Source organism: Hypanus sabinus, chromosome 1, assembly GCF_030144855.1.
Source record: "Hypanus sabinus isolate sHypSab1 chromosome 1, sHypSab1.hap1, whole genome shotgun sequence".
NCBI lineage: Eukaryota > Metazoa > Chordata > Chondrichthyes > Myliobatiformes > Dasyatidae > Hypanus > Hypanus sabinus.
Genome location: NC_082706.1, coordinates 45,492,004 through 45,519,858, shown reverse-complemented (window position 1 = coordinate 45,519,858; position 27,855 = coordinate 45,492,004). Strand labels below are relative to the sequence as shown.

The following is a 27,855-nucleotide window of genomic DNA, read 5'->3' as shown; positions in this document are numbered from 1 at the left end:
GCATCTTCAACACCACGTGTGATGGAACTTCACCCAACTTAACCTGGGTCACCCCCACAGATGTCCCACCATCAGTCTCAAGCAGTGTAACTCGGTGGAACAACACTCTGACATATACTTCTGTCCTGACCATGACCCCAGCACCCAAACACCACGGGCAAAATCTCACCTGCAGAGTCAGATACCCATCAGTTTCATCGGAGCAGACCCTCACACTAACTGTGCAGTGTAAGTATGTGGATCAGTTATCATACAGGTACAGCAGTAATCCGCAGAGTACACAGAAATATTCTGCAAATTTCAGTATGAGGATAACTAAATCATTTATTTATTAACAAGTGTTGCCCTGAATATCCATGAGAAAATGATAAAACATAGGAGCAGAATTAGACCATTTGGTCCATCAAATCTGCTTAAACATTCAGTCATGGCTGATCCATTTTCCCCCCTCCTCAGCCCCACACCCCAGCCTCTTCCCCATAACCTTTGATGCCATGGCCAATCAAGAACCTATCAATGTTTGCCTTAAATACACCCAATGACCTGGCTTCCACAGTTGTCCGTAACAAATTCCAGAAATTCTGGCTAAAGAAATTTCTCCACATTTTTGTATGAAATGGACGTTCCTCTGAGGCCCTGTTCTCCTGTCCTAGACTCCCCCAACATGGGAGACATCCTTTCCACATCTACTCTGTCTGGGGCTTTCAACATTCAAAAGATTTCAAAGAGATCCTCATAATCCTTCTAAATTCCAGCAAGCACAGGCCCAGAGCCATCAAACATTCCTCTTGTGATAAACCTTTCATTCCCAGAATCATCCTGTGAACCTCATCTGAACCCTCTCCAAAGCCAGCACATCTTTTCTTAGATAAGGAGCCCGAAACTGTTCACAATGCTCAAGGTGAAGCCTTGCCAGTGCCTTATAAAGCCTCAAGATCACATCCCTGCTCTTATATTCTGGCCTCTTTGAAATTAATGCAAACATGGCATGTGCCTTCCTCACCACCAACTCAACCTGCAAGTTCACTTTCAGGGTATTCTGCTCAAGGATTCCCAAGTTCCTCTGCATCTCATTTTCTCCCCATTTAGAAAATAATCCACACATTTATTTCTACTCCTAAAGTGCATGACCATGCATTTTCCAACATTGTATTTCATTTGCCATTTTCTTGCCCATTCTCCTAATCTGTCCAAGTCCTTCTGCATCCTACACACACAAAATGCTGGTGGAACCCAGCAGGCCAGGCAGCATCTATAGGAAGAAGCATTGTCGACATTTCGGGCCGAGACCCTTCGTCAGGACTAACCGAAAGGAGAGATACTAAGAGATTTGATAGTGGGGGGAGGGGGAAATGCAAAATGATAGGAGAAGACTGGAGGGGGTAGGATGAAGCTCAGAGCTGGAAAGGTGATTGTTGAAAGTGATACAGAGCTGGAGAAGGGAAAGGATCATTGTACAGGAGGCCTCGGGAGAAAGAAAATGGGAGGGGGAGCACCAGAGGGAGATGGAGAATAGGCAGGGTGATGGGCAGAGAGCGAGAGAAAAAAAACAAACAACTAATTATGTCAGGGATGGGGTAAGAAGGGGAGGAGGGGCATTAACGGAAGTTAGAGGTCAATGTTCATGCCATTATCATGGTGGCTACCCAGCCGGTATATAAGGTGTTGTTCCTCCAACCTGAGTGTGGCTTCATCTTGACAGAAGAGGAGGCTATGGATATTTATATGGATATTCTGATATGTCTATCCATGGCCTCCTCTACTCTCAAGATGTTTAACAGGAACTGCCCGCCCCTTCGCAGTGGTAGAAGCCTCGGTGTGTTTCTAGTTTCTCTTTGCCTTCCTACCTCAACCCACTCCCTATCTTCACCCGTGCCGCGCCCATCACCGACCTCCATCGCCACAGGCACGGTGAAGGGGGGGGGGGCTGCCGACGGGAGGAACAGAAAGAGGGGAGCAGCGGGGGTAGGCCCAGCGACGTCGGCTTCAAAGCGTCCTTCCTACTGACTGAAGTTGGTTCCGTACGTTGTACAGCATCTTTAGGAGCCATTAATTTGAAAGGGTGACTCTCTTCGCGGGATGTAATTCCAGAGCCCGCAGTCTCCGCATACGACTGCGATGCCGACATGTTGGAGATGCACGCTGTCATGACAGTCAGTACTCAGTCCGAAATTCGACAACTACAGAACGCTAAACACAGCGAGACTCCAGCAAATAATCTCTCAAAAAGAAACAGTTCAGAGAGGGGAGGGAGATGGGAGTTATCCGTGGACAGGCTGGATGTCCGTCTGGTTGAAAAACCTCAGCGCCATCCGTGCTGCTGCAAAAACGAAGGTGTCTCCCAGGTCAGTCCGCTCTTCCTCCGGCCGCTCCGAAGTCTTCCCAATCGCCCTGGGCTCGGCAATCTAAACGGGAGGGGTTTCCGCCGTTTCAAAACGGATTTAATCCGTTCCCGCTCCCGACAAAGTTAAAAACTCGAACTTTGGCAATCAGTCAGCTGCAGCCACTGCTCAGCGCTCGAGAAACACGGACCGAAAACTTCAAAAACCGGGTCCTTGCAGGAAAGTACCCGCTCCAGTCCACTGTCAATATGACACCCCATTCTCCCAAAACCTTCTGGAGGTCTCTAAACCCGAACTTTTAGGATTTGGCCGCTATTTTCAACTTTAGGAGAGAGATCTCACACAGTATCACCCCTCCCACAGTGTGACTCTTCCTCAGAATTACCCCTCCCACACTGTAACTCACTATCGCCCCTCCCACAGTGCGGCGCTCCCTCAGTGTGACAACAATATTCATTGATGATGCTCAGCATTGTCTCTGCGATATCACACTGTCCCTCGTTTCTGCCCTTCAGAGTGGACAACACCTTCTCCGTAATCAGTGCGGGGCTGTCCTTGGTAGTGAGCTTGCGGCGAGGAATTTGGACTGTGGCGGCTGCAACGACCGGCCGCACCACCAAGCGGGCATATCAAGTGTCCTGTAGCCGCCCACCCTCCTGATAATCTGGCAAACGGCTGAGCTTCTGCTTCTTCTTATTTTGTTTTATGACGGTTGCCAAACCAGCTTTAAGGTGCATTACCGCCACCTGCTAGACTGGAGTGTGGATCGTTTGATAAACAGGAGGAAAGAAATGCGTTCCCTAAATTCTATACTATAAACCAGAGTCTTTCAGATACTCCATGATATAGGTCCGTATTTCTCTTGAACTCCTAAAATGTCTTCTTTACCCACAGCAGTTTTATTTTTGTTCATCTTAAGCGCTCCTATCATCTTCACCCTTTCTCTTTCAGACTTCTTACATTTAATCAATACATGTCCAACTGTTTCTGGTTGATTGCAGATTTCACACAACCCATTTGGACGTTTCCCTATTTAGTATAATGTGTAATTAAGACTTGTGTGTCCAATTCTTGAATGACTGATGATCACTTCTATCTTTCTATGCCCACCTGATATTCTTTGGTATCTGACTTGCCCTTGTATTTTGTACAGTTGTCTCCCTGTTTCACTCTCATCCCAATGTTTCTGCCACGTCTCCTCAATACCTGTTTTTATAATGCTTTTGACTTCCACTTTGCTTAGAGGGATCTGGACCTGTATTATAGATGATTTGAGTGATTGTTTAACTATAATGTCCACTTTTTCATTACCCTCCACACCACTATGAGCAGGAACCCAAAGGAAGCTTATTTCTACCCCATTTTGGTCGGTGTATATAACTTGCATAGAATCTCCAATAAAATATCCTGTCTACTTTCTGATTTTCTTGATTTGATAGAGGTTAATGCAGACAAAGTGTCTGAACAGATTACAGCTTTTTGGCATTATTTTCTTCTAACCAAGATAATTCACTCAATATTGCCATTAATTCTGTTGTATACACTGATAAATGGTTTGATGTTCTTTTCCTGATACTAGTTTTGCACTGAGGAATGTAGACTGCAATACCTGTGTGGCCAGAGCAAGGTTCTTTGGAGCCATCCGTAAATATTACTAATTTGTTTCTAAAATGCAGGTCTATATATTCTTGTACTATCAATTTGATTCCACAGTTAGACTACTTTTTAAAAAATTGTTGCAGGTTTGTATCCACTGTATGTATTGTAAAGAGCCATGGAGGAACATCAGGTACTGGAACTGTAGGGCTATATTCCATTTTGTGCAGATCATATTTTTGTGCTGCTGCATCCCCAATCCATCCAAAGCTATTATAATTTGGATTATTATGTTCCCAGCAGTCTTTTAATATAGCTTTAGCTGGATGTGAGTAGTTATACCCCATGGTGTTAACCCAGTAAAGTAGCATTAGCTTTATTCTTCTAAGTCTTAAAGGCATTTCCCCCATTTTGACTTGAAGAGCTGATACAGCTGATGCACCACTACGTATCCTGAGGGCCTGAGCTCGCTCAACATCCAGCATTTTTAAATTACTTTCTGCAGCTGACATGTATGCTGCACATCCACAATCCAGAGTAGCCCTCAATCGAGCTTGATAAATATTTAATAACGATATCCTGCTTGTACTCCAATCCTGTCCAGCAAGACACCTCAATAAGTTGCTTATTTTGTTACATTTGCTCGTAATTTTCTCAATTTGCTTTTTCCATGTAAGTTTCTCATCAAATAACAAACCAAGGAACGGAATTATCTTTATCTGCTCTAATTTTTGTTCATTTGATTTCACGCAAACTGGTTTCTGATTTCTTGATAAACATATCACTTGCGACTTACTTGGAGACAATTTGAAACCCCATTTATTTGCCCACTCCTCCACCTTATTAATTGCATCTTGCATTTTCCTTTGTATATAAATTAGATTTCTTCCCCTCACCCATAAAGCCCCAGCATCTGCAGATAAGGAGTTCCCCACTCTATTTTCAACTTGTGCAAATATGTCATTTATCATTATGGTAAATAGTAATGGACTGCAGACACAACCTTGTGGTGTTCATTTTCAACCGAATATGTTCTGGCGTACTCTTTGTTTGATCAAAAAGATAGTCTAGAAAGTATGTAAGCCTATCAGTTATTATTCATTCCGTAAGTTTACCTAGCTGTGAAATTAATGCAATTGGTCTATAGTTTGATGTGTCTGATGAATCTTTACCAGGTTTTAATATTGGAACAATAGCAGAATGTTTCCATGCAGATGGTATTTTACCTCTTTCCCATTTATCATGAAACAGTCTCTGCAGAACTAGAAGTGCACTTCCTGATAAATGCTTCAGCATTATACTCCATACTTGATCCTTCCCAGACAAGTTGGCCGCGCATTCATAATAGCTCTTTCTATTTTTGTTTTGCAAATAGGTGTCTCCAGTACTTCTTCTGATGTTGCTCTTTTGTCCATAATTCCTGAATTTTGCTAAAGCCTCTCCTCCCTTTGTTGTCTAGCCTCAACAGTCAAATTTTCCAAGCTATGTATGTTAACAAAAGTTTTTGCCAATATTTCTGCTTTTTCTACATTGTTAATTGCAACTTTGTCCTTGCTTTTTAGTACAGGAATCTCTTTGCTACTTCTTATATCATTCATTTTCCTTATCATGCCCTGTATTTCAGGCAGTTGAGTTTCTTTTCCAATTTTGTTTCAATATTGTCTCCAGTGTGCTCGCTTTGCTTGTTTGATTATTTTCCAAACTTCTGCTTGTGCTATTTTATATTGTATTCATGTTTCTACCGAATGTTGTCATTTTTACTCTTTAAATGCTGTTTTTCTTACTTTTATACTTCTACTACTTTCACAATTCCACCATGGAACACTTTAACTCTTTCCTCTACCTTTATTTTTTGGAATTGTTTCTTCTGCTGAATTTATAACTGCTGCTGTGACCAATTTATCATTCATTTCTTCTATATCCAATATATTTTCATCTAAAATCTTTATTCATCTTACTTCACTTCTTCTTTAAAATATTTCCCAATCTGCCTTATTTAGTTTCCACCTTGACACTCTAGGTCCTTTATTTTGTTCTATTTTAATCTGAATCTTTGTGAGTATGGGATAATGATCACTTCCTACTGCAGTTAGTTTTAATACATTCCAAGTACTGATCCCTGCTAATTCTCTACCTACAAATGTTGTCTATTGTGGATTCTATGTTTTGGGAAATGTTATATCTCGTACCTTGTCCATTATTTATACATGCCAATTTTTTATCATCTATAAATTCTTCTATCATTAATCCGTTTTCATCAATATTTTTACATCCCCATAGTTGACTGTGTCCATTGAAATCCCCACACCATATTATTTTCCCTTTCATCCCACCACCCACTGTGTTTAATGCATCTTTGCTTAATCTTCTACATGGATTATAATAATTTATTATTACAAAACATTCTCTGCCTTTCCAAATTTTGATTGTTATTGATTCATATTTCTGCCCTATGTTGATTATATTACACCTCAGCCCACTGGTTATAAATATTGCTACTCCTCTCGCATTGCCATTACTTCTATCCTTCCTAATAGCTGTAAAACAAAATCTAATTGTGGTTTCAACCATGTTTCCTGTATACATAAAATCTGAGTTTTTTCCTTAAGCTCTGATACATATTTCTTAAATTCTAGACTATTTGCGATAAGACTCCTTGCATTCCATTGTAAAATATATATACTGCCATTAAGATCCCGCCTCCCCTGCCTGTGAACTGTTTGACCCTCAATTCAGTGTTTCTTTAACTACTTCCCACCAAAGCCCTGTAATACCAAGATATTTTCTGCAGACCTGACTATAATTTTAACTTTCTTGGTTCTCTTGTCTGTTAACACTAAACAGTTAATTACATCTACCATGAACAGTACGAAATCCTTTCTACTCGTTATTAGTGCATCCTTATTTATCACATTACAGCCCTCACAGTTCACTGGCTTATTATTCCCTATATTTGTTCACTTGATCGCCGTCTCTTTTTCAGCAATTCCTTTCACTGCCTCTGCATAGCTAATCCCTTGTTACTTTAACATGTTGTATCTCAGCTGCCTTCTTGCTATTAATGTCCCCTCGATAAGCTGCACCGTGTTCCCCACCACAATTGCAGCATTTCAGCCCAGCTTCCGCTTCGCATTTCCCATATTCATGTTCTCCAGTGCATCTCCCACATTTTTGTTTCCCTCTGCATACCGCCGCGATATGCCCGAATTTCTGACATTTAAAGCATTTCAAAGGCGGTGGTATATATATTCTGACCTCAAAACACATATACCTGAAATAAACTTTAGTCGGCAATCTTTCTTCATCAAAATTAATCATAACTGATAAACTATCACACTTGTTTCTTTTTCTTGTAACTTTCAAACGTTTGGCCTCAATTTTTGCTCCTTTTATGTTCTGTTTAATCTCAACCATAGTAACTTCTGTTGGTATTCCTGAAATAACTCCTCTAGTCCACTTTCTGTTGTTGGGTACTGAGCATTGTACTTAGATTTATCTTATCACTTTGCCTTGCTGAGCACTATCCCGACAAATCACTAATAGCAATCCATTTCATAATACCTTTGCTATTTTGAGCTCACCTGCAAGTTTGTTTATTACCTTCGTCAGATGAATCGGGTTCCAATCATCAAAAGGCTCAGTTGTATAATTGCTTTAATCTCATCTTCTTTCCATTGTTTTGCTATCCTACAGCATTAGGAGGTAGTGACCATAACATGATAACTTTTAATCTACAATTTGAGAGGGAGAAGGGAAAATCAGAAGTGTCAGTATTCCAGTTGAACAAAGGGGACTATGGAGCCATGAGGGAGGAACTGGCCAAAGTTGACTGGAAGGATACCCTAGCAGGGATGACAGTGGAACAACAATGGCAGGTATTTCTGGGAATAATACAGAAGGTAGAGGATCAGTACTTCCCAAAGCGGAAGAAAGATTCTAAGGGGAGTAGGGAGTGACCATGACTAACAAGGGAAGTCAAGGACAGTTTAAAAATAAAAGAGATATAAAACATAGCAAAGATGTACGGAGAACTTTTAAAGAGCAACAGAAGATAACTAAAAAGGCAATACGGGGAGAAAATATAAGATACAAAAGTTACCATCCAAGAATATAAAGGAGGATAGTAAAAACTTCTTTAGGTATGTGAAGAGGAAAAAATTAGTTAAGGACAAAGTTGGGCCCTTGAAGGCAGAAATGGGTGAATTTATTATGGGAACATGGAAATGGCAGACGAGTTGAACAGGTACTTTGGATCTGTCTTCACTAGGGAAGACACAAACAATCTCCCAGGTGTAATAGTGGCCAGAGGACCTAGGGTAATGGAGGAGCTGAAGGAAATTCACATTAGGCAGAAAATGGTGTTGGGCAGACTGATGGGACTGAAGGCTGATAAATCCCCAGAGCCTGATGGTCTGTATCCCAGGGTACTTAAGGAGGTGGCTCGAGAAATTGTGGATACACTGGTAATCATTTTCCAATGTTCTATAGATTCAGGATCAGTTCCTGAGGATTGGAGGGTAGCTAATGTATTCCCACTTTTTAAGAAAGGAGGGAAAAAGAAAACAGGGAATTACAGACCAGTTAGCCTGATATCAGTGGTGGGAAGGAGTCAATTGTAAAAGATGAAATAGCAGCACATGTGGATAGCAGTAACAGGACCAGTCCGAGTCAGCATGGACTTACAAAGAGGAAATCATGCTTGACTAATCTTCTGGAATTTTTTGAGGATGTAACTATGAAAATTGACAAGGAAGAGCCAGTGGATGCGGTGTACCTGGACCTTCAGAAAGCATTTGATAAGGTCCCATATAGGAGATTAGTGGGCAAAATTAGAGCACATGGTATTGGGGGTAGGGTACTAACATGGATAGAAAATTGGTTGGCAGAGAGGAAACAAAGAGTCGGGACTAACAGGTCCTTTTCAGAATGGCAGGCAGTGACTAGTGGGGTACCACAAGGCTCGGTGCTGGGACCACGGCTATTTACAATATACATTAATGATTTAGATGAAGGGATTAAAAGTAACATTAGCAAATTTGCAGATGACACAAAGCTGGGTAGTAGTGTGAAATATGAGGAGGATGTTAGGAGAATGCAGGGTGACTCGGACAGGTTGGGTGAGTGGGTAGATGCATGGCAGATGCAGTTTAATGTGGATAAATGTGAGGTTATCCACTTTGGTGGCAAAAACAGGAAGGCAGATTACTATCTGAATGGTGTCAAGTTAGGAAAATGGGAAGTACAATATATTCTTCTACATCAGTCATTGAAAATCTGCATGCAGGTACGGCAGGCATTGAAGAAAGCTAATGGCACGTTGGCCTTCATAACAAGGGGAGTTGAGTATAGCAGCAAAGAGGTCCTTCTGCAGTTGTACAGGGCCGTGGTGAGACCACATCTGGAGTATCATGTTCAGTTTTAGTCTCCAAATTTGAGGAGGAATATTCTTGCTATTGAGGGAGCATAGCATAGGAAAATGAGGTTAATTCCTGGGATGGTGGGACTGTCATATACTGAAAGATTGCAGCGACTGGGCTTGTATACACTGGGATTTAGAAGGATGAGAGGGGATCTGATTGAAACATATAAGATTATCAAGGGATTGGACACACTAGAGGCAGGAAACATGTTCCTGATGTTGGAAGTCCAGAACCAGAGGCCACAGTTTAAGATTAAGAGGTAGGCCATTTAGAACAGAGTTCAGGAAAATCTTTTTCACCCAGAAAGTTGCGGATCTATGAAATGCTCTGCCTCAGAAGGCAGTGGAGGCCAGTTCTCTGGATGCTTTCAAGAAAGAGTTAGATAGAGCTCTTAAAGAATGTGGAGTCAAGAGATATGGGGAGAAGGCAGGCACGGGGTACTGATTGTGGATGATCAGACATGATCACATAGAATGGCGGTGCTGGCTCGAAGGGCCGAATGGCCTACTCCTGCACCTATTGTCTATTGTCTGCTTCAGTCATCCCCTGACTCCTCAGAGTTTGACATCTCATTTCTTTTCCTGCTTTTTCCACTCCATTTCTCTTTCCCACCAACCTCCATCTCTAATTCACTTCACGAATCATCAGGTCCCCCTGCCATCCTCCATCCATTCACAATCTAGTTGTTTAAACAACTGCCATCCTTTCTCCACTCCCAACCACCCAATTCGCCGAGTTGTCAGCAGTTCACCCTTCCAGATCAAACGACTGAGCTGTTGCATTACACCAGCCTGAGTAGAGGGGGCTGGATAATTGAATTGTGCCATTCTGCTACAGCCTGAGGGATCTCTGGAGCTGCTTCATTTATGTTTCTCACCCCTGCTATTTACTATGGACTGGCCAGCATTGAACATAAACCCACAGTCAGGAGATGATGGCGTCACTTGGTCTGAGGAGTATTTATTATGTTGTAACCAAGTTCTGCTCTGTTTAGCTGATTCAAGCTTGGAGTCTAGAACAGTTTTGTTGAGTTTGTAAATATTTTGTGTAAATAAAACCCCTATTTTTTTCACCTTTACCTACTCTGCCAGTTTTATGCTTACCCTGGTCCTTCACAGACGTGGCAGCGGTGGGGTCAGCAGTAGCATGTGCAGGAAAGGTGTTTTGAATTTTTTTATCCAATCGAGCCAGTTGGGAGCAGCAGCTGGAGTTCAGGAGCAGTCTGAGGCTGAATCGGAGGTGGGACCTTCCAGGGTGTTCTGGGGCCTCAGAAATAGAGGAGCCCCGGGAGCCCATTATTATCGACCTGGCCAATATCTTTGCACGTATATGGGTCAGCAGCAGGTACGAGAGGCCCAGTTGGTGACGCCAAGAGCAGCGATTTAAAGCACTGCAGCCCCAGTTCAATCTGCTTCAGTCAGAGGTGCAGGCCCGCACCCCTCCAACATTTGATCAACCTTCTGGTAAGACAGATACTGTGGGGGCAGATGTTGTGGTTTCAGACACAGGCCCCCCCTCCTGCCCGGGTAAACTTTGGGGTCTCCCATCAGGATGGCTCTACAGCAATACACTTGAGATCTACTCAGGGGCCAAAGCTTCAGCAGCTGATTGATCCTGATGATATTGAACATTTTCTTGTCACTTTTGAGAGAATAGCAACAGCGTGCAGATGGCCAATTGGAGATTGGGCCTTTAGGCTCATTCCATTATTGACAGGCAAAGCTAGGAGTGCCTATGCTCATATTGACATTGATGATGCTGCAGACTATGAGGAAGTTAGAAGGGCTATTACAAAAAAAAGATATAGATCCAGAAACCTACAGACAGAGATATCGCAGCCTTGAGATTGAACCAGATGAAGGCCCAAACTAAGTATATGTCAGGTTAAAGAAGCTTTATGGGAAATGGGTTCACCTGAAGAGGAAGACGGTGAATGGAATTGGAGAATTTATTGTCCTGGAACAATATCTGAGAATGCTTTCCCCTGAGCTACAGGTCTGGATTAAGGAGCACAATCCTGCAATGGCCGTAGAAGCAGCTGGCCTAGCTGATGTGTTTGTTGCTGCCAGACAGAAGAAGCAGCCGTGGAGCTTCACTGCCTGGAAGTTAACTAAGGATTACAAAGTGCCAGGTGTCTCCCAGTCAATACGAACCTTAGATATGTAGGTTAGATATGTTAGATATATGTTAGATATGGCCCTTGTGGCTAAAGGGATCAGGGGGTATGGAGAGAAAGCAGATACAGGGTTCTGAGTTGGATGATCAGCCATGATCATACTGAATGGCAGTGCAGGCTCAAAGGGCCCAATGGCCTACCCCTGCACCTATTTTCTATGTTTCTATGTTTCTACGAAGGGTGGATTCAGCCGGGGGTAAGGCTCCTGTAAAGGAGAAATCTACAGAGGTTAACTCATTTTCTAGATCTTTCAAGAGACTTATTGGTTACAAGTGTGGTGAAGAGGGGCACACTAAATTTGTCTGCCCCAATAATTCTCTGAAACTAATCCAGATGTGCTATGTGCCCAGAGGTGATCTGGTCAAAGAGGGAGCCACGACAATCGCAGAGTGAGATCATGGTGGAGGTGAATGGCTGCAAGTTAAAGGCACTTATTGACAGTGGCAGTGACCAGACCCTTGTTCATAGACAGTTCATTCCTCCTCCTACTGTGTGTATGACTGAGACTGTGCCCATCTGTTGTGTACATGGAGATGACCAGCTTTATCCCACAGCAGATGTTCATATCAAAGTGCAAGGCCAGAATTATCTCCTGAACGTAGGAGTTGCTGATCAACTCCCCTTTCCGGTGGTGCCAGGTCAGGATTTGCCTGTTCGTCTTGATCTTTTGCGTCCAAGTCAGGTCTGTAAAGCTGTACTTACCCGGGCAAAAGCCAAGAACATCAAACAATCTACCCAACCTCTCAGTGAACTTCGTTTTTATAATGTTGAAATTGAAACTTATCCTGGAAGGAATGGTAAAGCTTGTAGCCAGAAAAGACAGGAAAAGTTATAAAATACTGAAGTGAATTCATCCATTGAACCTCACCCACCCCAGCGTTTGGGGTTTCAAATACCAACTGACATCGAAGCAATGCAACAAAATGATGTTAGTCTAACTCTGTATTTCAAGCAGGTTAAACACTTTATGGAAGGGGAAAAAGTTGAGCTGGTGAATGGAAATGGATATTTTATAGAAAATGGGATACTGTACTGCCAGCAGGGGTCATCGATGCAGCTAATGGTGCCTATATCTGCCAGAGAAACTGTACTTGAATTGTGTCACTCTATTCTCTGGGCAGGCCACCTGGGGAAACACAAAAGTTTTGACTGTTTTACGAAGCATTTGCACTGGTCGGGTCTACGTGCTGCTGTGGCCCAGTATTGCAGAAGCTGTCCTCAATGTCATCAAACCTCAGCCAGATTTCCTTCTAAAGTTCCCCTTCAACAACATAATAAGCATTCCTCAAACCACGTGACACCACACAACTGAGTGTTTATATTCAATGCTGGCCAGTCCATAGTACATTGCAGATGAGAGAAGATATTCCTCTGCTTAAGAAGATGCGGCATAAATGAAGCAGATCCAGAGAACACCGCTCTGGCTGTCGCAGAATGGCCCATCCAGTTATCCAGCCCCATCTACTCAGGCTGGTGTAATGTAACAGTTCAGTCCTCTACCAGATCATCAGGAGGATGGGTGGCTACAGGACACTTAATATGCCCGGTTGAATGTGCGGCTGGTAATTGCCGCAGCCACACATTCCCCTCCTTCTAGTATCACGCCCTAAGAGTGGGAAGAAAAGTCTGCAGCGGTGTTATCTCACCCGAGAGTAGCTGAATGGTAAAACGATATGGCTGCATCGCCAAATACCAGCAGGTGACAGGGTTATTAGCATCCTTCACCCCTTCCATCCACCTCAGGGCTTTATGGTCAGTTTCCAGGATGAACTCTCTTCCCCAGATATAATACTTGAGGGAGTCCAAAGCCCATTTCAGTGCCAAGCATTCTTTCTCCACAGTGGAATAACGAGTCTCGCTCGGGAACAACTTCCTGCTGATGTAAGCCAGTGGGTGACGATCACTGGGCTGTCCCTGCAAAAGCACCGCTCCCAAACCTCACTCTGAGGCATCCGTCTGCAACACAAAACCCTTAATAAAGTCAGGACTGCACAATACAGGGTTCTCACTCAGCGCATCCTAACGTTCCGCCTCCTCACTCCACTGCAGCTGAGTAGGACTCATCCGCAGAGTCATATCTGTGAGAACAGCAGCACGAGAGGAACAGTCAGGCACAAATCTCCTGTACCATCCTGACATTCCAAGGAATGATTTCAGCTGGGTCTTTGTCCGTGGACACGGACAGGACTAAATGGCTTGATGTTTGTGTGCCTGTGGTTTGATAACCCCACTGCCAATAATGTAGCCAAAATATTCAATCTCAGTCTTGGCAAACTGACACTTTGAGGGGTTGGCAGTCAATCCGGCTTCCTGGAGACATCTGCTGACCGTCTTCAGGTGATCTTTACGCTCCTCCCAGGCAGCCCCGTGAACAACAATATCATCCAAGTAGGCTGCAGCGAAATCAGAAAGTCCAAACAACACCTGGTCCATTCATCGTTGGAACGTAGCTGGGGCACCGTGAAGTCCAAATGGCATTACGGTGAACTGACACAGACCCCATGGCGTACGGAAGGCTGTCAGCTCACGGGACTGTAGAGTCAATGGCACCTGCCAGTAACCCTCGCAGAGATCAATGGGGGTTAGAAATCTCAATTTGCCTAACCAGTCAATAAGTTCATCAATGCGAGGAAATGGATAGGAATTAAATTCAGAGATTGGATTCAGATAATGAAAATCTATACAGAATCTTATAGCGCCATCTTTCTTTGGAACCAAGGCAATGGGTTACACCACTCACTTCTTGATACCTCAGTGATGCCCAGGGACGGCATCAATTCTATCTCCTTTTTCAGGAGCACCAGGAGGCACTCCGGGATTCTGTAGCTCCTTCTTCTCACAGCGGCATTCTTTTTAAGCACAATGTTATGTTCAGTTACTTTTGTATGACCAGGAATTTCTTTAAAAAATATTTGGGACACTGAGGGCACTGACGTGGGTCTGGTGGTCAGCCGTGAGTTGGACGAGATCGGGCAAGGCAGAGGCAGGTACCGGAAGGTAATGTTTCTCATCGTTGTCCTCTTCTTCCACACGTCTAATCAACAACACCTCTTTCTGGTCAGACCTGGGAAACCATTCTTTCAGTAAGTTAATATGCAAAATTCTCTGTGGGCGTGCCTGGCCAGGAGCTGCTATCTCATATGTAGTTGGACCCACTTTCTGTGTTATGTCATAAGGCCCTTGCCACTTAGCTAAAGGCTTGCTGCCTTGTTTAGGGAGCATTACCAAAACTTTCTGTCCAGTGGAAAAACTCCGCTCCCAGGCAGTTTGGTCGTACCAGGTTTTTTTGCTTCTGTTGGGCCTCCATCACATTCTGCTGAGCCAATGCAGCCATTTTCTCCAATTTCTCCCTCATGTGGGCAACATGGGCTCCAACACCCTGTGGCTCTGCTATTTTGTGACTCTTTTCCCAGTGGGTTTTAAGTAAAGTAAGTCGGCCTCTTACCTCGTCCATTCAATAATTCAAAAGGTGAAAAACCGGTTGGTGCCTGAGGTACTTCCCTGTAAGCAAAAAGCAAATAGGGTCACCATCGTTCCCAATCAGATCCTGTACCACTTATGAACTTTCTGACCAGCTGTTTAAGGGTTTGGTTGAACCTCTGTCAACCCATCAGTCTGGGGATGATATGGGGTAGTACAGATGCCTTTAATCCCCACTGGTTTGTACACATCCCTCAATAATCTGGACATGAAGTTTGTCCCCTGATCAGCAGGAATTTCCTTTGAAAACCTCACCCTTGCAAAGAATTGCATCAAACAAAAAGCAATTGACTTAGCCTTGACAGTTTTAAGTGGAAAAACTTCTCGATATCTGGTAGCACAGTCAGTAATTACTAACATAAAGAGATTTCCTGACTTGCTTCTTTCTACTGGGCCCACAACATCCATACCCAACCGTTCAACTGGAGTGGCAATGCTTGGCAAAGACCGAAGGGGAACTTGAGAAGGAAATCTGACTGAGGTTTGATGACATTGAGGACAGCTTCTGCAATACTGGGCCACAGCAGCACGTAGACCCGACCAGTGAAAATGTTTCTTAATACAGTCAAAACTTTTGTGTTTCCCCAGGTGGCCTGCCCAGGGAATAGTGACCCAACTCAAGTGCAGTTCCTCTAGCAGATATGGGCACCATTAGCTGCATCGCTGACCCCTGCTGGCGGTACAATATCCCATTTTCTCTAAAATATCCATTTCCCTTCATCAGTTCAATTGTTTCCCCTTCCATAATGTGTTTAACCTGCTTGAAATGCAGAGTTAGACTAACATCATTTTGTTGCATTGTCTGGATATCGGTATTTGAAACCCCAAAAGCTGGGGTGGGTGAGGTTCAATGGATGAATTCACTTCAGTATTTTATAACTTTTCCTGTCTTTTCTGGCTACGAGCTTTACCGTCCCTTCCAGGCTGAGTTTCAATTTCAACATTATAAAAAGGAAGTTCACTGAGAGGTTGGGTAGAGAGGTTTGATGTCCTTGGCTTTTGCCCGGGTAAGTGCAACTTTACAGACCTAACTTGGACGCAAAAGATCAAGAGGATCAGGCAAATCCTGACCTGGCACCACCGGAAAGGGGAGATGATCAGCAACCCCTACGTTCAGGAGATAATTCTGGCCTTGCACTTTGATATGAACATCTGCTGTGGGATAAAGCTGGTCATCTCCATGTACACAACAGATGGGCACAGTCTCAGTCATACACACAGTAGGAGGAGGAATGAACTGTCTATGAACAAGGGTTTGGTCACTGCCACTGTCAATAAGTGCCTTTAATTCACAGCCATTCACCTCCACCATGATCTCTCTCTGAGACTGTTGTGCGCTTTCTTTGACTTCAGGTCACATCTGGGCACATAGCACATCTGGATTAGTTTCAGAGAATTACTGGGACAGACAAATTTAGTGTGCCCCTCTTCACCACACATGTAACAAATAAGTCTCTTGAAAGATCTAGAAAATGAGTTAACCTCTGTAGATTTCTCCTTTACAGGAGATTTACCCCTGTCTGAATCCACCCTTTGTACTGACCGGGAGACACCTGGCCCTTTGTGATCCTTAGTTAACTTCCAGGCAGTGAAGCTCCACGGCTGCTTCTTCCATCTGGCAGCAACAAACACATCAGCTAGGCCAGCTGCTTCTACGGCCGTTGCAGGGTTGTGCTCCTTAATCCAGACCTGTAGCTCAGGGGAAAGCATTCTCAGATATTGTTCCAGGACAGTAAATTCTCCAATTTCATTCACCGTCTTCCCCTTCGGGTGAACCCATTTCCCATAAAGCTTCTTTAACCTGACATATAGTTCTTTTGGGCCTTCATCTGGTTCAATCTCAAGGCCGCGATATCTCTGTCTGTAGGTTTCTGGATCTATATCTTTTTTTTGTAATACACTCCTAACTTCCTCATAGTCTGCAGCATCATCAATGTCCATATGAGCATAGGCACTCCTAGCTTTGCCTGTCAATAATGGAATGAACCTAAAGGCCCAATCTCCAATTGGCCATCTGCATGCTGTTGCTATTCTCTCAAAAGTGACAAGAAAATGTTCAATATCATCAGGATCAGTCAGCTGCTGAAGCTTTGGCTCCTGAGTAGATCTCAAGTGTATTGCTGTAGAGCCATCCTGATGGAAGACCCCAAAGTTTACCTGGGCAGGAGGGGGGCCTGTGTCTGAAACCACAACATCTGCCCCCACAGTATCTGTCTTACCAGAAGGTTGATCAAATGTTGGAGGGGAGCGGGCCTGCACCTCTGACTGGAGCAGATTGAACTGGGGCTGCTGTGCTTTAAATCGCTGCTCTTGGCCTCACCAACTGGGCATCTCGTACCTGCTGCTGCCCCATATACGTGCAAAGAACATTGGCCAGGTCGATAATAGTGGGCTCCCGGGGCTCCTCTATTTCTGAGGACCTGGCCCCACCTTCCGCTTCAGCCTCAGACTGCTCCCCAACTCCAGCTGCTGCTCTCGATAGGCCGGTGGTTTCCCTCCTCCTACTGCTTTCTTCATGTTGGAAAAAAATTCAAAGCACCTTTCCTGCACCTTCTACTGCTGACCCCACCGCTGCCACATCTGTGAAGGACCAGGGTAAGCATAAACCTGGCAGAGTAGGTAAAGGTGAAAAAAATAGGGGTTTTATTTACCCAAAGTATCTACAAACTCAACAGAAAAGTCCCAGAGTCCAAACATGAATCAGCTGAACCGAACAGAACTTGGTTACAACATAATAAATACTCCTCAAACCAAGTGACCCAATCATCTCCTGACTGTGGGTTTATATTCAATGCTGGCCAGTCCATAGTAAATTGCTGGGGTGTGAAAACATTCCTCTCCTTAAAAAGATCTGGCATAAATGAAGCAGCTCCAGGAACCCTCTGGCTGTAGCAGAATGGCACAATCCAGTTATCCAGCCCCCTCTGCTCAGGCTGGTGAAATGTAACAGCTCAGGCGTTTGCCAGATTATCAGGAGGGTGGGCGGCTACACGACACTTGATATGTTATACTTAACACTCGGCCCATCGACACTGCTACACAAATTCCATCATGGCTGATTTGTTATCCCCCTCAAACCCAGTCTCTGGTCTTCTCCATAATATTTGACACCCTAAGCAAGAAGCTAATAAATATACACAATGACACCCTCCACAACCATCTGTGGCAATGAATTACACAGATTCACCACCCTCTGGCTAAAGAAATGCCGCCTCATCTTCATTCTGTATGGACATCCGTCTGTTCAGAGGCTGTTCCCTCTGGCCCTCGACATACACACTATAGGAAACATTATCTCCACATCGTCCCAGTAAAGGCTTTCAATGTTCGATATGTTTCAATGAGATTCCACCTCATGCTTTTAAATTCCAGTGAGTTGGCCCAGAGCATCAAACACTCCGCAAGGAACTGTCTCCAACTCACTCTGTGATCTCTTGCTCCGCAGACATGTCCCAACAGGCCCAGCTCACTTTCAAAACTGATTTATGATCTTCTATTGCCTCAAAACTGTGCCACTGTTAACCATTGGTTTGTCCTCAGATGCCCCACAGAATTTCTCAGTCACTTCTACCAACAGGCTGAACAATTCCTGGGTGAATATGAAGGAAGGCATTCCAACAAAAATCCTCTGCTGCGTCCAGAGTTTCTCAGCATCGAACCTGAGGTGGAGACATCTCAGGGTCACACTGAGCACAACAGGTTCCAGCAACAAGCTGTGGCTGGTGTTTGGAGAGGGAAATAGCCCTCACTGTGGAATGTAAGTGGGTGGTCTTAAGCCAAGAGTTCCCTCTAAATCTATTTATTTGTTTATTGAGATACAGTACTGAAAAGCGCCCTCCAGGCCTTCGAGCCACACCACCCCACAGTTTCCCAGTTTAATCCTAGCCTAATCACAGGAAAATTTACAATGAGCATTAACCTACTGAGCGGGACGTCACTGTAGGGGCATCAAGAACTGGTCCTGAGTGTGAATCCGGCCAGCTCCTTGCATGCTTTCCATCCATCCGTGTTGGTTTGAGGAAACATATGCTACGGAAATAGAAAATTGAGCTGCCTGATGAGACTCAAGGCAAGAACTGACCTCGATATCCCACAAACCCAACCTCCCTCACCCCACCTATATCTCCGGTACCCACATCGCCATGCTGAGTTTATGGTGAGTTGATGTTCTGAAGCTTTCGACAAATTGGAGAAGTTGTGAGGATGGAGAAAGTTCCTTCTTCTTGTGGGCATCCTGGCTTGTGGGTCCGTTTAATTTACCATTTCCTAAACTGGTGTTGTTGTGGACAGTGAATAAGGTTGCCAAAAGATTAGGCAGGATAGAGATCAGTTGCAGGTCGGGGCAGAGAAGTGGCAGATGGAGATTAATTGAAGTAAGTGTGAGGTGTTGCAGTTTGGAAGATCAGGTGTAAAGTGACAGGAACAGTCAATGGCAGAACCCTTAACAATGTTGCTGATCAGAGGAATGTGGGGATCTGAGTTCATAGCTCCCAACAGTTTGATAGGCTGGGAAAGAAGGTGTAAGGCATGTTTGCCTTTATAAGCTCTGGAGTTGAGAAGTTATGTTAAAGGTGAATAAAGTTTTGGTTAGACCCCATGTGAACTATTGCATTCAGTTCTGTTCACCACATTATCGGAAGGGTGGAGAGGCTTTGGAGAGGGTGAAGAAGAGGATGCTGTCCGGATGACAGCGCAGGTGTGATAAGGAAAGGCTGGACATACAAATTGTTTTCTCCAGACACTGAGAGAGATTTCAGAGCAAGTATAGACAGACCGTATCTTTTACCCGGGGTTGTGATGTTCAATATTGGAGGCCATGCATGAGGCGAGAAGGCTTAAATGCAAAAACGATTCGTGGGGCAAGTTTGCTTTTCATACAGCGAGCTGAGGGAGCCTGTAAAGTTCTGTCGGGGTGGTGGTGAAGGTTGAGGTGTTTCAAAGGCACGAAGATGGGCATATGAATGTGCAGGGAATGGAGGGATAGGGACATGTTGTAGGCAAAATAGGTTAGCTTATTTAAGGATTTGGTTTCTAGAATAATTAGCTCACCATAGCATCATGAGCCACAGGGGATGTTCCTGAGCTGCACTTTTCCACATTCTGTGTACATTGGAACACATTGCAAAGGTGGAATGGAATTGACTGCAGAAATCATTCAGGTGATTGACACGTGGAATCTTGTTCTACAACATGTGTTCTCATGCTTAACTCTTTATTTGTCTTTATTAGATGCCCCACAAAATCTCTCAATCACTTCTCCCAACAACGTGAATAATTTTTGGGTGAATATGAAGGATGCATTGCTACATCTCTAAGTACAAATGCAAAGTCAGTGGACTATTTATCCTTCGATACACAATACACACTCAGTGGCCACACTATTAAATACCTGTACACCTGCTTGTTTATGCAAATATTTAATCAACGAATCATGTGGCAGCAACTCAATGCATAAAAGCATGCAGACATGGTTAAGAGATTCTGTTGTTTGTCAGACCAAATATTGGAATGGGGAGGGAATATGATCTAAGTGACTTTAACCATGGAGTGATCATTGGTGCCAGACAGGGTGACTTGAGTACAAAGTTCAAAGTAAGATTTATTATCAGAGTACATACACGTCACCACATACAACCCTGAGATTCTTTCTCTGCAGGCAGACTTAGGAAATCTGTAGAACCGTAACTGTAAATTGTAAAGATCAGGAACTGTTAACTGTAAACAAACCGTGCAAATGCAGATATAAATCAATCTTCATAAATAACGAGCATGAAATAGCGATATACAGAGTACTTAAATGGGTATAACTATCCACTTCTGTTCAAGAGCCTGATGTTTGCAGACACTGCTGATCATGTGGAGTTTTCACACACAATAGTCTTTAGAGCTTACAGAGGATGGTGTGAAAAACAAACACAATAAAACCCAGTGAGTGGCAGTTCTGTGGGCAAAAGCACTTTGTTAATGGGAAAGGTCAGAGGAGAAAAGCCAGACTGGTTCAATCTGACAGGAAGGCGACAGTAACTCAAACAATCACACGTTGCAGCAGTGATATGCAGAAGAGCATCTCTGAATGTGGAGGAGGGGGATCCAACGCATCAAAATGGAGATAGGCTCAGTTTACAGTGAATGGAAAGGGGGGTCTAACAGAGGACAGCTGATGCTGCAGTATAGCACTGGACCATGACAATATATCAGTGCTACCAACATCTCCTGCCTGTTTCTTCCCAGATAAGCCTGAGATTTCTCGGGACTCAGGATGCACTCGGACCCCCGATGTCATCACATGTGTGTGTGCGGCCAGATCAAACCCACCCGGAGAGCTCACCTGGCACCTCCCCCTCGCCAACCTCAGCGGGAACCAGACGCACGGTCGTTTCCAGACGTGGCAGGTGGCAGACGGGCAGCTGGTGACTAGCTCGCTGACGATGGGTGTGGGCGAGGGAGAGGAGGATGTGACCGCCTTCTGTACTGTCCAAAACCAACATGGAGAGGTCATGTTCGCAGTTTCCCAGTGGATGACAGGTGAGGTTGACAAATGACTAATGGTCATTGTTACGTTGCTAGTCATGGGATCTTGCTGTGTACAGACTGCTGCCCTGCTTCCCTAGGGACCAGATCACAAGCTTAGGAACACATTGAGAAGGTGAAATGGGAATCACACTCTCCACTCTCCTTTAAGACCCCACTACCTTTATCCAAGAATTTAGGTTTTTCTCTCAATGTGCAAAGGACAAAGCCCAAGTAAAAGTGAGAATAAACACATGGATCTCTCTCTCCCACAACGCGTTGGCAATGAAAAGCTGAATGTCCTGGTTATTACATTAGAATCAGAAGCAGAATCAGGTCCAATATCAGCGGCACATGATGTCTAATATGTTGTTCTGCAGCAAGACTACATGGCAATGTACAGTACAATATCTATAAATTACAAAGAGAACTATATACAGCGCCTATAAAAAGTATTCCTCCCCAACCCCCCAAAAAGTTTTTATGTTTTATTATTTTACAATATTGAATCACAGTGGATTTAATTTGGCTTTTTTGACACGAATCAACGGAAAAATACTTATGTGTCAAAGTGAAAATGGATCTCTGAAAAGTCATATATACTAGTTACAAATATAAAACACAAAATAACTGATTGCATAAGTATTCACCCCCTTTAACTCAGTATTTAATAGATGCACCTTTGGCAGCAATTACAGCCTTGAGTCTGTGTGTATCGGTCTCTTTCAGCTCTGCACATCTGAACACTGCAATTTCCCCCTGTTCTTCTTTACAAAACTGCTCTTGCTCTGTCAGACTTCATAGGGATCGCAATTGTACTGCCTTTTTCCAGTCCAGCCATAAATTCTCAATTAGATTGAGGTCCGTACTGTGATTTTGCCACAACAGGACATGAATCTTTGTCTTGCTGGAAAAGAAACTTTTTTTCCCATTCCCAGTTCTCTAGCAGACTGCATCAGGTTTTCCAACAGGATTCCCCTGTACTTTGCTGAATTCATTTTACCCTCTGCCTTCCAAGCCTACCAGGGCCTGCTGCAGTGAAGCATCCCCACAGCGTGATGCAGTCACTGTCACGTTTCATCGTGGGGATGGTGCGTACTCATGACGTGCAGTGTTTGGTTTACACCAAACATAGCGTTGACTCTGATGGCCAAAATGTTCAATTTTGGTTTCATCAGACGATAGAACCTTCTTCTACCTGACTTCAGAGTCTCCCACCTGCCTTTCAGCAAACTCTAGCTGTGATTTCATGTGGGTTTCTTTTCAACAGTGTCCTTTTGTTTGCCACTCTCCCATACGCTGAAACTGGTGAAGTACCCGGGCAACAGTTGTTGTATGCACAATCTCTCCTATCTCAGCCACTGAAGCTTGTAACTCCTCCAGAGTTGTCATCGGTCTCTTGGTGGCCTCCCTCTCTACTCTTCTTCTTTCATGGTTACTCACTTTTTGAAGACAGCCTGCTCCGGGCAGATGTACAGCTGTGCAATATTCTTTCCATTTCTCGATGACTGATTTAACTCTTCTCCAAGGGATAGTCAGTGACTTGGAAATTTTATTGTATCCTACTCCTGACTTGTACTTTTCATTAACCCTATCAGGGAGTTGCTTGGAGCATTCTTCTGACTTCATGGTGTAGTTTTTGCCAGCACCCTGATTCACAAGCAGGTGGACATGCCCGGCACAGGTGTATTTTTACCACAATGAATGAAAGCACCTTGACTGTACATAGGTCTCCAAAAACAGATCTCCATGTAACTAATTATGTGATTTCTAAAAGCAATTGGCTGCACCAGTGATGATTTGGTGTGCTATTGTTCTAGAGGGGTGAACAATTATGCAATCAAATATTTTGTTTTGAATTTGCAATTTCTTTATATCTCTTTGCAGAGATCCGTTTTCACTTTGACATGAAAGAGTCTTTTTCTATTGATTAGCGTCAAAAAAGCCAACTTAAATACACAGTGAATCAGCGTTGTAAAACAATAAAGGATGAATACTTTTTATAGGCATGATACATTTTTATAGAAAGTAAATTGAATTAAATAAGTTGTGCAAAGAGAGAGCAAAACAAAAAGTGAAAAGAATCATGAGGCAGTGCCAGTGAGGATAAAGCTTTCCTCACACATGAGTGTGTGTCTTCAGGATGTACTTCCTCCTTGATGGAAGCATTGAGAAAAAGTCATATCCTGAGTGGTGCAGGTCTATAACAACGTCTTTGTGAGGCTTCAACTTTTGAAGATGATTTCGGTACTGAAGAGGCTAGTGCCCATGATGCTGCTGAGTTTGGAATTTTCTGCAGCTTTTTTGAGATCCTGTGCAGTAGCCTGTCCATAAATGAGAAAGGGTTTGACTTGTACAGTGGACTATTCTGAAGCTGTCATGTTGCTTGATGTTACAGGTGGGGTCTCTGCTGTCTGGATCACTGTGTTACTCACGAGCAGTGTCATTCTCAGTATGCTACTGGCTGGGTTCTTCATCTCCAGGTACATCCCGAAGTAAGTCCAGATCAACATTCAAGTTCAGTTTTATTGTCGTTTCAATTGTATACATTTATACCATGAAATGAAACAACATTCCCTGGAACAGGGCATACAAAACAGTACATATAACACACACAGAATACATAAAACAACATTACCAAATAAATTAACAAATAATTAAATATATTTTGTAAGATTAACATTAATCATAAGGTGCATTAACAACACTTCATAAGTGATGAGACCTGGGTGTTGTCAGGGGGTCCAGTGGTGGGGAAGAATCTGTTTCCCATCCTCACAGTCCTTCTCATAATGCTACAGTTCCTCCTGTCTGATGGTGGGGTGCTGGAGGGGACAAAGATGGTCAAAGAGATTGTGAGACGGATAGGAAGGATCTTTGACAATCTCAAGGGTCCTGGTTAACATCTGGTTAACAGGAGAATTTTCCTGTATTTTACTGCATTTATTTTACCCTCTACCTTCACAAGCCTTGCAGGGCTTGCTGCAGTGAAGCATCCCCTCAGCATGTTGCAGCCACCACCATGCTTCATGGTAGGGATGGTGGTTTCTGATGCGTGGTTTTGGGGTTATGTCAAACATAGCGTTTAGTCTGATGGCCACCAAGCTCACTTTGGGTTCAATCTACCATGGAACCTTCCTCCAGCTGGCTTCAGAGACTCCCACGTGCCTTCTGGCCAATGCTAGCTGAGATTTCATGTGAGCGATTTTCAACGGTAACTTTCTCTTTGCCACTCTCCCATAAACCTGGGACTGGTGAAGCACCTGGACAACAGTTGTTGTTTGCACAGTCTCTCCCATCTCAGCCACTGAAGCTTGCAACTCCTCCTGAGTTGTCACAGGTCTCTTGGTGACCTTCCTCACTAGTCCCCTTCTTGCACAGTCACTCAGGTTTTTGAGGATGGTCTGCTGAGGCAGATTTACAGCTCTGCCATATCCTTTACATTTCTGGATGATTACCTTAACTGTTCTCCAAAGGATATTCAGTGACATGGAAATGTTCTTTTATCCATCTTCTTTTATCTTGTGGTTTTCAATAAGCTTGTCACAAAGTTGTCTGGAGTGCTCTTTTGTCTTCATGGAGTAGTTTTTGCCAGGATACTGACTCACCAGCAGTTGGACCTTCCAGATACAGGTGTATTTTTACTACAATCAATTGAAACACCCTGACAGCACACAGGTTTCCATTTAACTAATTATGTGACTGCTGAAACTAATTGGCTGCAGCAGTGATAATTTGGTGGTCATTATAAAGTGGGGTGGGGGTGAATATTTATGCAATCAGTTATTTTGTGTTTTATATTTGTAATTTTGTAGAGATCTGTTTTCATCTTGACAATAAAAACAGTATTGATCAGTGTCAATAAAAACAAATTAAATCCATGTGATTCAATGTTGGAAAACAATAAAACATGAAAACTTATGGGATGGGGGTGTGAATACATTTTAGAGACACAGTATACTACAATCAACTGAAATATCTTGACTGTACACAGGTCTCCAAAAACAGATCTCCACTTAACTAATTATGTGACTTCGAAAACCAATAAGCTGGACCAGTCATGATCTGGTGTATCACATTATACAGGGTCAATACTTATGCAATCAATTATTTTGTGTTTTATATTTGTAATTAATTTAGAACACTTTGTAGAGATCTGTTTTCAATCTTGACATGAAAGAGTCCTTTTCTGTTACTCAGTCAAAAAGGCAAATTGAACCCATTGTGATTCAATGTTGTAAAACAAGAAAACATGAAAACATCCAAGAGGGGGTGAATAATTTTTATAGGCACTGTATATGTTATGGCAATTAGCAGCAGCACTGTACACTACACACATGACAAAATAATTTATTTAGAGACACAGCACGGAAGAGGCCCTTCAATCCCAAACCTGAGCCGATCACAGGACAATTTACAATGACCAATTGAGCTACTAACTGGTACATCTTTAGAATGTAGGAGGAAACTAGAGCACCCGTAGGAATCCATGTGGTCACAGGGAGGACGTACACGGCGTCTGTATGTTATACATAACTTACATCATAAAATAAAGCAACGTAAACAAAGAGAGCTCCAGATCCAAAAGCACAATGAGGGAGACTGGGAATTCCCTGCCTTCCAGTCTGGTCCTTGTCATCCCGTGGACACACAGCGCTTGGGTGGTCACACCTTGATCAGTGGTCGGTTGTCAGCACCACAGGTGAGGCGTCCAAACGAAGAAGGAAACTATTAAGCTTTCAGATATTTCTCTCTCTTTCTGAGTGGAGTAGAGTTAATTGAGGTGATGGGAAGGTGGAAGTGGGGAGGAGGAGGGTTGGGAGAAGGGAAGGGAGTGGGTGGGGAAAGAGGGGAGAAGGGAAGGAGGAGGTGGGACAGACTGGTGCTGAGGGTATCAAATGGTCTGGATGTCACAGTGAGGTGAGATTGGGGTGTCAATTTGGCTGACACTAATGCTCTGTAACTCTAGTCCAACCTTCTGCTGTTCCAGACGGGATGCACGGACCAAGGAGAAGGCCTTGGAGATCCTGGACACGACCGTCAGCTCCACTGCACACTTGACTGCACCTCAGGTACAAGTCAGAGCTCAGTCCACTAAAGGGCAGGACACCGGGAGCACAGCGCTGCGGGAAGGACATTGAGGGGGAATTGCTCACAGATTACCATGGTCTGGGGTTTAGGAGCATGGATGAGTGAATGAGAGGGAGGGAAGGAGCAAAAGTGAGGGAGTGTGAAAGAGAGATGGAGGGAGTGGAAAGGAGGGAGATAGGGAGGCAGAGGTGGAAAGAGAGTAAAAGGAGGAACAAGAGAGTAAATGAAGTAAATAGACAAAGTTGAGAGACTTGCAGGGAATTGGGAGGAGAGAGTAACTGAGAAGAAATGTGGGAGGGGAGGGGAAAGAACAAGAGGACTGTGCCCACAGCAGGGTTCCAACCTGTTATTCACTAGCCAGTATTCACAGCATTTTAATATCTTTGTCCTCAGTGTTCAAAGTTTAAAGTAGATTTATTATCAAAGTGCATACATGTCACCACATTCTATCCTGAGAATTATTTTCTTACGGGCATTCATAATAAAAACTAAAAAACAAAACAGAAGCAATTAAATCTCCACACATCATTGATGCAAACAGCTAATGAGCAAAAGATAACACTCTGCAAATACAAAATTAAAAGTAACAATACACAAATAAGTAATAAATATTGAGAGCCTGAGTTGTAGAGTCCTTGGAAGTAAATCCAGAGGTTGTGGAATTAGTTTCGTGATGGGGAGTGAGCAGTTCAATGCTGTTTGATGAAGAATTGAGATTTGCTTTTATTTCTGCCCCAGGACACGGAGAGGCAGAGGACGAGCCAGATCCCACTGGAAGTTTCACCAGGAATGTCCGTTGGAGAGGGGGAGGCGTGTAACCCAGTGTACGCCAACCTGCGGGACCTGCACGGTGGTGGGGGCCCTGCTCGCAGTGGGGAGACGGTCATATACTCAGAGCTGCACTTCCAATCAATCGGGCCAGCCTGAGGGGTCAGAGTGCTAGTGGGCAGGGGGTTCGGGGTGGGGGGTGTAGAGAGCCTACTGGTTCTTGGTAAGAAGGCCAATGATATAGGGAAATTTGCAACCAACGACAGAGCAGGATCCCACAAAGCACTGGGTCCCACAGACCCGGGATACCAACTACATTCTCATCATGTTCATTCACATTAACAGAAACTAGAGACTCGTTAACTCAGACAAATAAAATCACATTGCTTCTATTCAGGGGTGGGAAGCACAGGCTGTGCAGTGAGAAGACAGAATCACTCACTGAATGCTGCACGGAGTGGGGGAACTGTTG

General features: G+C 43.8%; 1 protein-coding gene across 2 annotated transcripts; it reads left to right on the top strand.

The window, feature by feature from the left end:
* Nucleotides 1-27,620, top strand: LOC132394108 (myelin-associated glycoprotein-like). 2 transcript variants are annotated; one of them, XM_059969982.1, is made up of 5 exons: nt 1-228; nt 21,246-21,539; nt 23,923-24,007; nt 26,515-26,596; nt 27,354-27,620. In XM_059969982.1, exons 1-5 carry the CDS (start codon nt 132-134, stop codon nt 27,540-27,542), a joined length of 747 nt encoding a protein of 248 aa, XP_059825965.1. In that variant the 5' UTR covers nt 1-131; the 3' UTR covers nt 27,543-27,620. The 2 variants fall into 2 exon arrangements, with proteins under 2 accessions (XP_059825965.1, XP_059825885.1); XM_059969902.1 differs by having other exon boundaries at nt 23,923-24,019.
* The last annotated feature ends 235 nt before the right edge of the window (nt 27,621-27,855 follow it).

Bases quoted from the DNA above. Each gene is read 5' to 3' on its own strand.
- LOC132394108 (XM_059969902.1), top strand. From the start codon at position 132: ATGACCCCAGCACCCAAACACCACGGGCAAAATCTCACCTGCAGAGTC. The intron at 229-21,245 runs GTAAGTATGTGG...GTTTCTTCCCAG, and splicing joins CCTCACACTAACTGTGCAGT to ATAAGCCTGAGATTTCTCGG. The intron at 21,540-23,922 runs GTGAGGTTGACA...TTGATGTTACAG, and splicing joins AGTTTCCCAGTGGATGACAG to GTGGGGTCTCTGCTGTCTGG.